Raw genomic sequence first — 13,167 nt, forward strand, 5'->3', positions numbered from 1 at the left:
AAAAAAAATGTTCCTACTCTCAATTCTCCATGTGTGTGTGTGTCATAGGTGTCCAGAAGCTGCCCGACCAGACACCATTCAACCCTGTTTACTTCCCTGTAAGAAAGATTGCATTGTGACTCCTTTCAGTGAATGGACAGCCTGCCCTACCACATGCCTGCCAGGTATTGATACAATCTCTGCATACAACCTTTAGCTGTGACATTTCAGTGGTACCTCACTTACAAGGATAGTTCACCTGAAAATAAAAAGCCAAAACGGCATGCTTTTATTTTTCCTGTACAGCACATTAATAGATTTTTTTTTTTTTCGACTCAGCTCTTACCATACAACAACACTGTTAAAAAGTTTGTGGTCGGTAATTTGAAAAAATATATATTTTTGTCAAAGAAGCAAAAACAGAAAAGCAGAAACTTTATATTTTGGTGAATAGAAAGTTCAAAAAAATGTAAACTTTCAATGGAAATAGCTATCTTTTGTAACTTTCACTAAAGGGGCTTTCGCACTGGATGAACTTTTTTATAATTCCTAGAAATATTGATGGAAGTACCCACTTTTTGACATGTTTGCACCGCAGGAGCTAGGAATGTATTTAGTTCTAGGAACTCCATTTTGGGGAACTAAATTAGCTCCTACTTCAGAGTAGGGTCTAAAACTGTTCTATATGAACTACTAGTGTTGTAAGTGTACACTGATTGGCCAAACGCATACAAAACACAGACTACCCGGCATTTTTAAAAAGCCATGTAAAAGTGTTTTTTTCACAAACATGGAAAACAGCAATAATGGCATTTATTGTATGCAGCGTTGTGTTCTTTCTCAGCCTCGATGATAACACTAAAAGTTGTCATAGGAGATTTAGTCAGATTTTCATGCTCTTTCAATCTCGTAAATTGTCCTCCATTCACCGGTTGTTTATGTTTGTAAATGCCGTGAATAAAGATGTCGCTGTCTGCCCGAGGGAGAAATTGTTCCCTAAGAGCCACCCTGCTGGCTAGTTCCTAGAATTAAGTTCCTTAAACTACACGCCTTAATGCATGCGCTCTGAATACAAGTATAGATTCATCTAAAAAATTATTTAATGACCTTAAACTTTTGAACAGTAATGTATACTGTATCTAGCTCCAGGAACAAAAAAGCACCTCAAATGTATCGTAAAAGTGGTCCATAAGACTTGTGGACAATGTTCCTTGTCTTCTGAAGCCATTGCAATAACTTTTTGAAAAGACTGAAATATGTTATTATTGGCTGAAAATCTTGGTAACCTAAGCTCTTGACAGGACATTATAAATTATTGTATAGAAAGACCTGTGTTAACTCTCTTTTCACAGAAAATAAATAAATAAATAAATGTGTTTTAAAAGACATTAGGATGAGTCCATTTGGGAATAAGAATTTAAGCAACTATGGCTGCAGAGTCTTTCTTTAAAAGGGACTTTGAATAAAAAGTACAAAATAAACTACATGAGTTTATTGTGTTGGCCCATTTACATTTACTGTAAGTGTGTTGATAATGAAAACAGGATTTACACTTTCACACACTTGAGACTGCTAGGATGTGATATCTTGCACCTCTGCTGCAAACATGGAGAAAGCCAGACCACATACATGTAGCTCATTCTCAGGAGGGGCTTTTTAACCCACATGACAGTTTTATCACATTTTAATGAGACTATTAATTGACCATTACTTCCACTAAAGAAACCAGGAGTAAACAGACATTTATTATGATTGAATCAAATGGTAACATTTGAAGAAATGTTTTAAATAACTTATATCCCCTCAGTAAATAGTGTGCTTTACCCTGTTGGGTCTTCTGTTAATGAGAGCGCCTTCTTAATTGTGCTATTATCAGTCTTTTAGTAATTAGCAATGTGTAATGAGCCTTACAATGTCTGTTAAATGAAGTCATTACATCAGCTTAGGATCCATACAGGGAACAGGAAGTGAACTCCACCAGAGAATCATATCATTACCTCTTATCTAAAGAGCTCTTTGAATTGTTCCTGCTGTGGTAATCGCTGTCAGAATACTAATAAAGTGAAAGATGGGTGAAAGTAATGTTTTCTTTGTGTGTGTACTGTGCAGTGAACAGCAGCGTGCCCTCGCAGTCACGATACAGGTTCATCATCCAGAGGGCGGCCAATGGGGGTCAAGAGTGTCCTGATACTTTATATGAGGAGAGAGAATGTGAGGCTCTTCTGGTTTGTCCTATTTACAGGTGAATAAACTGCAGTTGCACTAGTGGTTTACCAACTTGTAAGCTAGACTGACACAATGTTTGCGGTCCAGCCAGTTTTAGTTTTGTGGAGTTGATAGTATCAAAACCATTTACAAATGTGGACAGCAGTTCAGAATCACATGCAATGCATGAATAAATATATTATATACTGTTTTTATAAGCTTACAATACTATCCTCAAAATACACAAGTCACACATTGTAGCTGTAATTTACTACGCATGTAAATGCCAAGTTATGTGCGAGTTTCTCCGACTCATGAATATATGTGAATGTGATTTTGCAGCTAACTTATTCAACTGTTATTCTGCCAAGTTTATTCACAAATAGAAGCAGGCTGATTTTTTAACACAGTCATAGTTACAACAGATAGCATTTTGTTTCTGTCATTTTGCCCCATTTAAAAAACAAACAAACAAACAAACAAACACTGTTGGCTCTGTGTGACACTTTCATGTTTTACACCATGCAAATAAACCTCAGTCAATGCTTCTGAATGCATGAAAAGTCACAGGGCATTGTTGAATAAATGCAATGCAGCTGACATACAGTATACTAGCGTTCAAAAGTTTGTGGTCAGTACTTTTTTTTTAGAAAAAGAAAAAAACCTTATTAACAACGATGCATTAAATTGATAAAAAAAATAACAGACTTACATTATTACAAAATATTTCTATTTTCAAATAAATAAGGTTCTTTTAAACTTTCTATTCATCAAAAAATTCTGAAAAAAAATAAATAAAATAAAAATGTATCACACTTTCCACAAAAATATTAAACAGAGCTTAATTTAACATTGATAATAATAAGAAATGTTTATTAAGCACCAAATCAAAAAAAAAATGTAATTTATTCACAGGAATAAATTACAAATGACTGTTTTACAGTATTTTAATTAAATGCAGCCTTGCTGACAATAAGACAAAATAAAAAACAAACAACAGCAAAAAAACAAAAAATTACCAACTCCAAACTTTTGCATGACAATGGGTTGTTGCATTATTAGAAATAGTAAACAGATCAAGTTAAATGAGTTGATATTAAGCGGATTGGGTCCTTGGGTATGCATTATTTTTTAATAATTCAATGGACTTGAGTCAGTTATTGTGCTTATACTACAGTTAACACAACTCACAAAGTTCTTCACATTTTTCAGGTTTTGTCCTTAAAGTGCCTCCGTTGCTAATTCCAAATGTAATTTTAGATCTAGTTACAAACAGAGGCTTGAGCCATTGATAGTATATAATACAATGTAATTTTGTAGCAAAATTATTATTATTATTTTTTTTTTTTTCATTTATATCTTGTTGTTTACTATATTTATTTGACAGTTAAGTGTTGTTGTGGGTTTTGATTCTTGTACTGTTGTAGGCTGTAAGGACCTTTGACATAAATTAAATCATTTGTCGAAGTGATCTGGACATGTAATGGGGTCAAAACCTGCCTGGAACTACTTAAGCCATGCGTTTCCCTGAAAATAATTGCACACCTTAGAAAGTTTATAAACAGTTCAATCAGATTCTAACATTCAGTAGCCCTGTAGTATAAATTACAATAATTTTAAGCAGCTTTTTTTATTTTTTAGGCATGCAGGTTTAATGATCTAATATTAAATACCCTCAAGTTCATTTTTAGCCTGCATTAAATATTTGCACTTTTAAACATGTATTAGCAGTGAACTAGTGAATGTATTAGATTCATATTAACCATTGACTGCTCTGATCTCTAGAGGTCGGCATTGGCATCTGCCATTAAAATCCCTTGTAATTAAAACTATTGACAAGAAACTGTTTAGTATGCTGAAACAAAGTCATTCATTTAATGCAGCACTTCATTACTACTGGTTTATAGGATTTATTCAACAGTCACATTTTTTTCTATTTTGCAAGGCAAGACCTGGGTCACATGGAGTGAAAGTCATTTTCCTGTTATAGCCCCTGAATTGAAAGGCATTTAATTACATGTGTCATAAAAGACTGGTTAACACTGGTTTAAGTACTGTAACCAGGGTTCTATTGGTGTGCAGTGCATTTATACTGGAAGGTCTGCTTACATGCATACATCTTTGTATTATTTTTCGTATTTTATATATATCTAAATAATACCTATTTATAAGTGCCTGTCTTGGACTATAAAAACGCATTCAAAAACGATTTCCTGGCAGCAATGCTTTGGTTTATTTTCTAACATCAAACCATCACTATAAACCTTCTTTTCTTTTTCAGATGGAAGACACACAGATGGCATCCATGTACTCTGGTCCCAGATTCTGTCCAGCAGGGAATGACGGGAGCCAGTGAATCGTGTGGTAAAGGATTAGAGATGAGAGGTAAGAGAACTTTGCTTTATGTAAAAGAGTGGGTTCTCATAGTACACTTAATAGCCACCTTTGTGGCTCTCCCTCTGAGCTATATGCATCACTGTGTACTGTATATGGCTGTGTTCATGGCTTTGAGCTCTGCTTTGTTCATTGGCACTGTACAGTGTGTGAAGTGTTAATGCAGCATGCTGCAGCCCCAGTGTGATTATGACAGAATGGAAGTGAAAGCTGTCAAACATCACCGACAATGAAAGAGAAACACTCTGCCTTTAGGGCACAGGTGACATGCTTAAAAAAAGAGAAAAAAAAAAAAAAACCGTGTGAAGTCACATAACCATACTTTTTGTATTTACGGGGCTGTTCTGTATATGTGTTTTGTCTGTGATCTTTACTGTAAAAAATATATTTTTTAAGTTGTAAATAACACAAAGTTTATTTAAATGTTGTACAAGAAAATACTATTCCAGTCTTTCCTCTTTCAAAATTTCACTTTAATTCAGTGTGTTTAACACCATAGTTTTTTTTTTTTTTTTAAGTGTAAAAATCTTAACATATTCTGACATTTTTGTGCAAATGTCAGTATCATTCCAGAAATGAATTGGATTAATTTCAGTACAGTTTCTGATGAAGTCTGTGTCATTACAGTTAAATATCTGAATTTTATCAGAAATGTTGAAATGTATTCGGTCACACTTTATTTTAAGGTCCAATTCTCGCCATTAGTAAGCCATTAACTATGACTTTTGCCTCAATAAACTCCTAATTTATTAATACTTAGTAAGGTAGTTGTTAACTTTAGAAATTGGGTAGGATTAGGGATGTAGAATATGGTCATGCAGAATATGTTCTTTATAATTACTAATAAACAGCCAATATGTTAATTATAGTCATGCTAATAAGCAACTAGTTAATAGTGAGAACCATTCCCTGTAAAGTGTTACCACCTATTCAAAAAATATAAATATCAGTATATAATAGATATCAGTACTTTAATTCCTAGGTTGATGATTAACACAAGTTCATTACATAACTCTTCACAGGTCATTAGTTCTATTTCCATTCAAATAACTCAAATATAATAAATTTTTGATTTCTATGAAAATGTATTCCTATTTGAATGTACATGTTAAATATAATATTTGATAATGACGTTTTGTAGTTTTTATAAAGCGTTGACATAAAAGATTATGATAATTCAAAATAAATGGATTTTTCAAACATCTTCAGTAATTTCAAACATTACGTATTTTTTTCACAGAAACCTTGAATTTATTGAGATCAAATTAAACTAAATGATTGTATCCAGAAGTTATTACATTTAGACACAATGTAGTATGACATTTTACTGACCTTCCCCGGTTTATCTGAATATCATATTGGTACAATGGAAGAAAGCTGACATTTTGGGCCGAGTCAAAGGTCAGTATTATTCCAGATATTGAGTGCATTCATTAAAATTAATGAGGCCAATCATTGGAAATAATAAGTCTGTGTAAATGTTATCCTGCAATGGAAGATTCAAATAGCCAGCAGTAAGTAGCTGCTATAGTACGAGTGCCTCCACAGCAAGGTTAGGATACGGATTACATGAAGATGGACTGCAGCGAGCGCTTGCTTGTGTGCAGATTGAATTTCAAGGTTTATTTAAACCAGCACTTGACATACTGTTGACCTCCCCTTGGATCTCACCGCATGAGGGCATAAATTAAAGTAAACAATAAATCTCGGCTAATTTACGAATGTTCACCAATTCGTTCCTGCTTTTTATTCCACGAGACCTACAGTCACAGCGAGTACCGCCACCACAACTGCAATGAGCTCTTGTTTTAGTCTAGTGATTAAAAATTACGCAGGTTGTTTATGTACCCGGATGATTTATTGTTGTATTTTAGGTAAGCATCCCTGGCTGGTGTAATTTGATTATGCTTGGCGTACTCAGGTGGAGTGGTGGCTTGAGACAGGCACGCAGACGCTCACCGCCACACAGATGCAAATGAGCCAGCAGCAGAGTCCTGCTGTGTTCGAGAACACTTGCTCTATCAGCATCCTCCAAAATAAATAACAGGGCTAGAAGGCAATGCAGTAAATTACACTAAATGAACCAGAAAGACAGACACCTCTGCAAAACTAACGCGAACCTCACACGTATTGTGCTTTCGCAGACAGATTTACAGCGAGAGAGCGACCAGAAGTCATTAGTTTTCAGTGAGAGTTGAAAATGTGAGGTGATATGAGTGACTGCGTCTGTTGGTGATCACGTGACCCGCCGCTGTCACCCTCTTATTGGAAGTCTGGTCTGATCTCATTACTATTCACATATAATGTTTACATGCATGTTTTTGTACGTTTTGTGCACATGTGCTATAACATACAGTAGGGATGTATTGACAACATTTTTAATATATGCACAGCTTTAGAAACAGACAAACTAAATTGTATTTATCCTTTATATTACTTATATTAGAAATGTATGTGAATAGTTAAAGGTTTTTATTTATTTATTTATTTATTTATTTATTTTTTTGGAGCCATAAACACCACCCTTACTTTAAACCTAACCACAATTTAAAAAATATTTAAAAAAAGTAACAGACAAATAATTACACAATGGCTATATTTATTTATTTATTTATTTTACAATATGCTATTAAATACATACCATAAACTACCATTCAAAAGTTTGGGGTCAGTTTATGCTAATCCAGGCTGATTTATTTGGTCAAAAATGCAGTAAAAAAAAAACAAAAAAACACTAATATTGTGAAATGTTATAACAATTTAAAATAGCTGTTTCATTTTTTTGATATATTTATTTTAATATATTATTTCAATTGTTCCAATTATTCCTGTGATGGCAAAGCTGAATTTTCAGCAGCATTACATAACATTAATATGTTGGCATTGGCATTGAAGATATTTGTTAAATATTTAATTTATTTAGTAAATATAATCAGATCAACCTAATGATTTCATGAAGTCAATATTTGGTGAACCTAAAAGGATAAGGTGATTCATAATAGTTTTAGATGCTGTTCTTGATCCACACTTTGCATATAAATACCTGCTATGATCACTAGTGAAATCACACACTGCTTTTTTGTATAAAGTTAAACTCTAGTCACCTTTGTCCCACTGCCAGCAGTCACTGTCATTCATATCGCCTCAAATCACCAGCTCTCATTTAAAATGTATGACTGAATTTCAGTGTAGGCAGCAACGCTCACACTGACAACTCTTAACACTTTTAGGTCATCAAGTCACTGTAGAGTTGGTTTCTAGTATGTGTTCTTGCACAATTAACCCCAGTACAACAGTACAAAAAACACTCCTGTCATTGTCCACAAAACCTCCACATGCAGAAATCTGTATTATCAGATGGGTTGTATTTTTGCATTATAGCATGTCAGTGACTGGAGTATTTTTGTATTTGCTGTGGATTAGCTGACAGAAATTTGCATCACTTTCAGGGTACAGTAAATACTTTTAGGGTGAATTTTTGCAGCTGGTGTTCGACGCTTTGTCGTTTCACACTTGACTTGTACTTTTTTTGATCTTATTTTGGACATTTTGACTTGAGCAACTTTTTGGTGCCCACTAAATCATGTTGGGTGTATTTAAGAAGGCACATATATTGATTACATCACACATACCTAACTTTGTCTTAATTTATTGATTAAAATGTCTCTGTTAATCATTTTCTATTATTGTGGGGTGGCTGTGGGAGTATCTTTCACAGTGTCTGTGCCTTATTTAATTGGACTTAGATTCCCACATATCAAGATTTTAATTTTAGGAGCACATGAAAGGGTTACTCTAATGAAAAGAGACATCTTCTGGGGTGGGTGGGGGGTGGTGTCCATTCGGCCTGTGCCGTTATTGAGGACTGAGGAGCTTAGCTGGCAAGTCTGACAGTCTTTTTAAGGGCCAAAAAAAGTTCTCTGCTGTGTCCTTTTGAGTAGTCAGCAAACATTGTCACCTTTGTAAGTGGCTGCATTATTAAGTTGATCCCTGTCATGAGCCGAGATAAGAATAAAATGTTAACAATAGGGAGACGAGATAAATTGAAAGAGAGTGGTATAGGAATGGAGGAGAGAGGGGAAATAATTGTGCTAAAAATGGGCAGCCTGGGCGCTCCAATCAGAATCACTACTGTCAACCTTTCTGTCTCTGGTGCACTGTGGGAACCGGGAATGAGTGTGAGGAAGAAAAGGAAGCTAGCAGACACAGAGTAGGAGGAACAAACTGATCTCTACCCTGGAAATTCTAAATAGTAAAAAAGATAAAGATCTCTTCTCAAAACTCACATTTAACAATTCAATCTGAAGGGCAAAATGCTCTGAATCAATATTCAATCATGTGCACAATGTCATTTTAGGTACATAATATGCAACACAGTTCTCTTGATTCTGATGAGTTACATCATTCAATATTTTAATACTTTAGTATAATGACCACTAATCACTTTATTATAATATGATAATTTGAACTCAAATGTGACCCTGGACCACAAAACCAGTCCTAAGTCGCTGGGGTATATTTTTAGCAATAGCCAAAAAATACATTGTATGGGTCAAAATGATAGTTTTTTCTTTTATGCCAAAAATCATTAGGATATTAAGTAAAGATCATGTTACATGAAGATATTTTGTAAATTTCCTACTGTAAATATATCCAAACTTAATTTTTGAATAGTAATATGCATAGCTAAGAATTCATTTGGACAACTTCAAATAACTTCAGTATTTAGATTTTTTTTACACCCTCAGATTCCAGATTTTCAAATAGTTGTATCTCGGCCAAATATTATCCGGCCCTAATAAACCATACATCAGTGGAAAGCTTATTTATTCAGCTTTCATATGATCTATAAATCTCAATTTAAAAAAAATGACATTTAAGACTGGTTTTGTGGTCCAGGGTCACAAATGGGTATTTAATGTTATGGGATTGGTAAGATTTTGTAATTTTTTAAAAAATGTTTTAAAAAAAAGTCTCTTTAATGCTCACCAACAATGCATTTACTTGATCAAAAATACAGTAAAACAGTTATATTGTGAATATTATTACAATTTAAAATATCTGTTTCCTATTTTCATGTGTTTTCAAATGTAATTTATTCCTGTGATGGCAAAGCCGAATTTTTAGCAGCCATTAATGAGTCACAGGATCATTCAGAAATCATTTTAATATGCTGATTTGGTTCTCAATAAACATTTCTATTTATTATAAATCTTGAAAACAGTTGTGCTGCTTAATATTATTGTAGAGAACAGCATTTATTTGAAATAGAAATCTCTTGTATCATTATACAGTAAATGTCTTAACCATCATTTTTGAGCAATTCAATGCACCCTGGCTGAATAAAAGTATATAAAAAAAAGTAATAATAATAATAATATTAATAAAAATAATAATAATAATATAATAAAAATCTGACCCCAAACCTTTAAATGGTAGAGTATTTATGATGTTTAAACATTTAATAATCAGCCATATAGTAAGACTGATTTTGCCGTAATCATGCATATAAAGTAGAGCTAACAAACTGTGGGCGAGTGCAGAAATACAGATAAAATGACTTTGCAATCATAATCTGAATATGTAATTTTTATGACTGTAGAAACAAAAGCTAAAAACTATGATGTTTTATTAAAACGCCATCCTACGTCTATATACTATCTCCACCCACGTTACTCTGAAGTGGAGAGGGCAAACACTTTGGTCAGAGAACAAAATTTGAAATTCAAATAGGAATCAATAAGATGTGTTAAAGGCATATGTGTACATGTATGCCTCTTCAAAGACATCAGAGGGTCACTTTCTGAGATAACAGCATCGCATTGCCCCGGGGAAGGTGGCGTTCCTGCGGATTTGAGTCAAATTTAATTTTGGCTCTTAAAGTGGCACTTCAGCATGCACTGGGTCTTTGTTCTGCATTCTAATCTCTATATTGATCCCTCTCTTCTGTGTTCGGAGACCGCCTGGCACAAATCTGCAAGGGTTGGAATTTTATTTCCTACAGATCTGAATCAATACATTATTAATTATCAATGTGGCATATGCAGTCGAGAGTGGACACCTACTGTACTAAAGACTATCCATAAAAACAAACTCTGGGCATGGAGGCTCACTGTAGCTGAAATAACTATACGAATTTCTTCTTTTTTGTGCAATAAAGTTCAAATGTTATTTTTTTTTATTATTATTATTTATTCTAGTTACTCTTTTGTAAAAGAAATGAAAAGGTCTGTATTATTTATTGTTTGTTTATTTTTTTAATTTATTTTTTTTTTTTTTTTTTTTTATACACTGCCAAAAAGTAGTGTGGAAGTACTGTTGTTCAGTCATGGTATAAGACAGTAAAATATGGTGCTTCAAAGTACACTATGACACGTCATGAAACCAAAAAAACATGGTAACACCATGGTACTTTTTCTAAATGCATTTAGTATTACTCTTAATACACTATTTTTAAAGGGGGAACTAAACTGCATATATTGTTTTAATAATTAAATAATTACAATTTATTTTATTAATTAATGTATTAGTTTTATTTAATTATTATTGAATTGAATCAATTAAAGGGTTGTAATATATATATATATATATAGAAAATATATAATAGTTACATTATAATATAAAATAATTATAAAAAGGTTTTATGGTATTAATATAAACAAGACTTTTCCCTATACATCCAAAAATTTATTGGTTTATTAAATCACTGTAATGCTACCACACTCAACCGGAAGCTTTTTTGCCAGAAGCTCATTCTGCTATAGACTGACATACAGGTCTTCTAGCTTGGAAATATAAAGTTTTAATTAGAAGAGAGAAACTTTTATAATGAGCCCAAGAGCACACACTAACATGAACTCATGGCTTGTTAATGCATTATTTTGACATAACTTTACTTGTGGGGGTCTAATCATAATTAATTCACTGTTAACTACCTACTAAACTATTTTATTAATTAATGTATTTATTTTATTTAATGAAATGATTGAATTAATAAAAAATACAGCTTCTGAGGATCTCTTTATTACACTACTTTTTTCTTTTTTTTAATAAGTTAATGCTTTTATTTAGCAGGGATGTGTTAAATTGATCAAAAATGACAGTAAAACTTTTTTTTTATGTTAGAATACAGAATTTATTTCAAATAAATGCTGTTCTTCTAAACATTCTATTCATCAAAGAATCCTGAAAACGTATCACAGTTTTCACATTAAAACATTAATTAATATTAATAACCAGCAAATCAGCATATTAGAATGACTTCTGAAGGATCATCCAACATGGAAGACCGGAGTAATGATGCTGAAAATTCAACTGCCATCACAGAAATTCAAATAGAAAAGTTATCTTAAAGTGTAAAAATATTTCACAATATTACTTTTTTCACCGTATTTTTGATCTAATAAATGAAGCCTTGTTGAACATAAGATTCTTTCCAACCCCAAACTTCTGAACCGTAGTGTAGAAATACATGTGGCAGTAGAGTTATATGTTGATGCAATTGCTTGGCAATGTAAATACTCTACATACATACTATATACGTCATTCAAATAATGCAAATATAATTATAATTATATATATATATATATATATATAATTTTTTTTTTTACATATACAGCATATATTGAATCCACTTTTTTTTATTCTATATTGAATATTGCGTAATGTCTTATTCAGAGGAGATATTAAGGTGTTTTTAGGAGATATTCTGTGGACACAATGAGAGCTCAACCAATACTAAGACCTGCTATTTAGTCTGAAAAAGTGCCTTCGTTACAGCTATGTTTTAACTGTTTTCCCATGAAAAGCCTCAGCTGAGTGGAAGCAAACCATGCTGTGGAGGACTCTGTCAAAACATGTCATCATGTAAGGCAGAGTGGCAAATTTAAGTTCCTCGGCAAAATCTCTGCTGTCTGCAAGAAATACATCGCCTTGTGGGTGGAATGGATGAAGTGTGCTGAAAAGGTAACAGGCGGCTCCACATTTGCCAAGCATATCATTTATCGTCCCTCAGTGGCGGTGGTGCAGAGAAGGACTATTTCCATGCGAGAGGATCTGAAATCAGAGCAGTAGAAGAAAGAGTTAAGGGGAAAAGTGTATGGCTTTTAGTGTCCATACCGTGTACGGTTCAGCTGTGAATACATTTCCATGAATTTACATCCATGTTAATTCCTGAGGAATGGTTATGTCACCTATTTTCTGTCCATAAATGAGGCTGATTGGATTGGTGTTGACTGAAGTGTAGAATGACTTACAATGTCAGGAATGTTTATTACATTTTTGAATTAAGCATCAATAACTGTAAATGAGCTGTTGTATTAAAGATGTGTTTGTCTTCTCAGGAGTGAGCTGTGTGGACGAGTATGATGAGATGGCAGCCGTGTCAGAGTGTCTCCGGTGGGCCGGTCCGATGCCGTCACGCTTCAGGAGCTGCTGGGTGCCGTGCAGGGATGACTGCACCTTCAGCTCCTGGTCGAAATTCTCTGAATGCTCTGGCTGTGGGAGCCGACATACCCGCAAACGCACACTAACAGGTGAGATCCATTGAGAAAACTAAAAGGGTGATTCACAAAGTTGTGAATATGTACC

General features: G+C 33.6%; 1 protein-coding gene across 5 annotated transcripts in view; it reads left to right on the forward strand.

The window, feature by feature from the left end:
• LOC109051652 (thrombospondin type-1 domain-containing protein 7B-like) overlaps positions 1-13,167 on the forward strand; it is a 223,531-nt gene that overhangs the window by 162,327 nt on the left and 48,037 nt on the right. For all 5 annotated transcript variants that reach the window (XR_006155584.1, XM_042731041.1, XM_042731040.1 and 2 more), the window contains 4 exons: positions 49-164; positions 2,089-2,221; positions 4,466-4,569; positions 12,921-13,112. Coding sequence is in view for 4 of the 5 variants with exons in the window: in XM_042731041.1 (XP_042586975.1) it covers positions 49-164; positions 2,089-2,221; positions 4,466-4,569; positions 12,921-13,112 (545 nt within the window). In the remaining variant the exon portion in view is untranslated. The remainder of the gene's footprint in view (positions 1-48; positions 165-2,088; positions 2,222-4,465; positions 4,570-12,920; positions 13,113-13,167) is intronic.

The sequence above is a fragment of the Cyprinus carpio genome, chromosome B9 (assembly GCF_018340385.1).
Source record: "Cyprinus carpio isolate SPL01 chromosome B9, ASM1834038v1, whole genome shotgun sequence".
NCBI classification, from domain to species: Eukaryota; Metazoa; Chordata; class Actinopteri; order Cypriniformes; family Cyprinidae; genus Cyprinus; species Cyprinus carpio.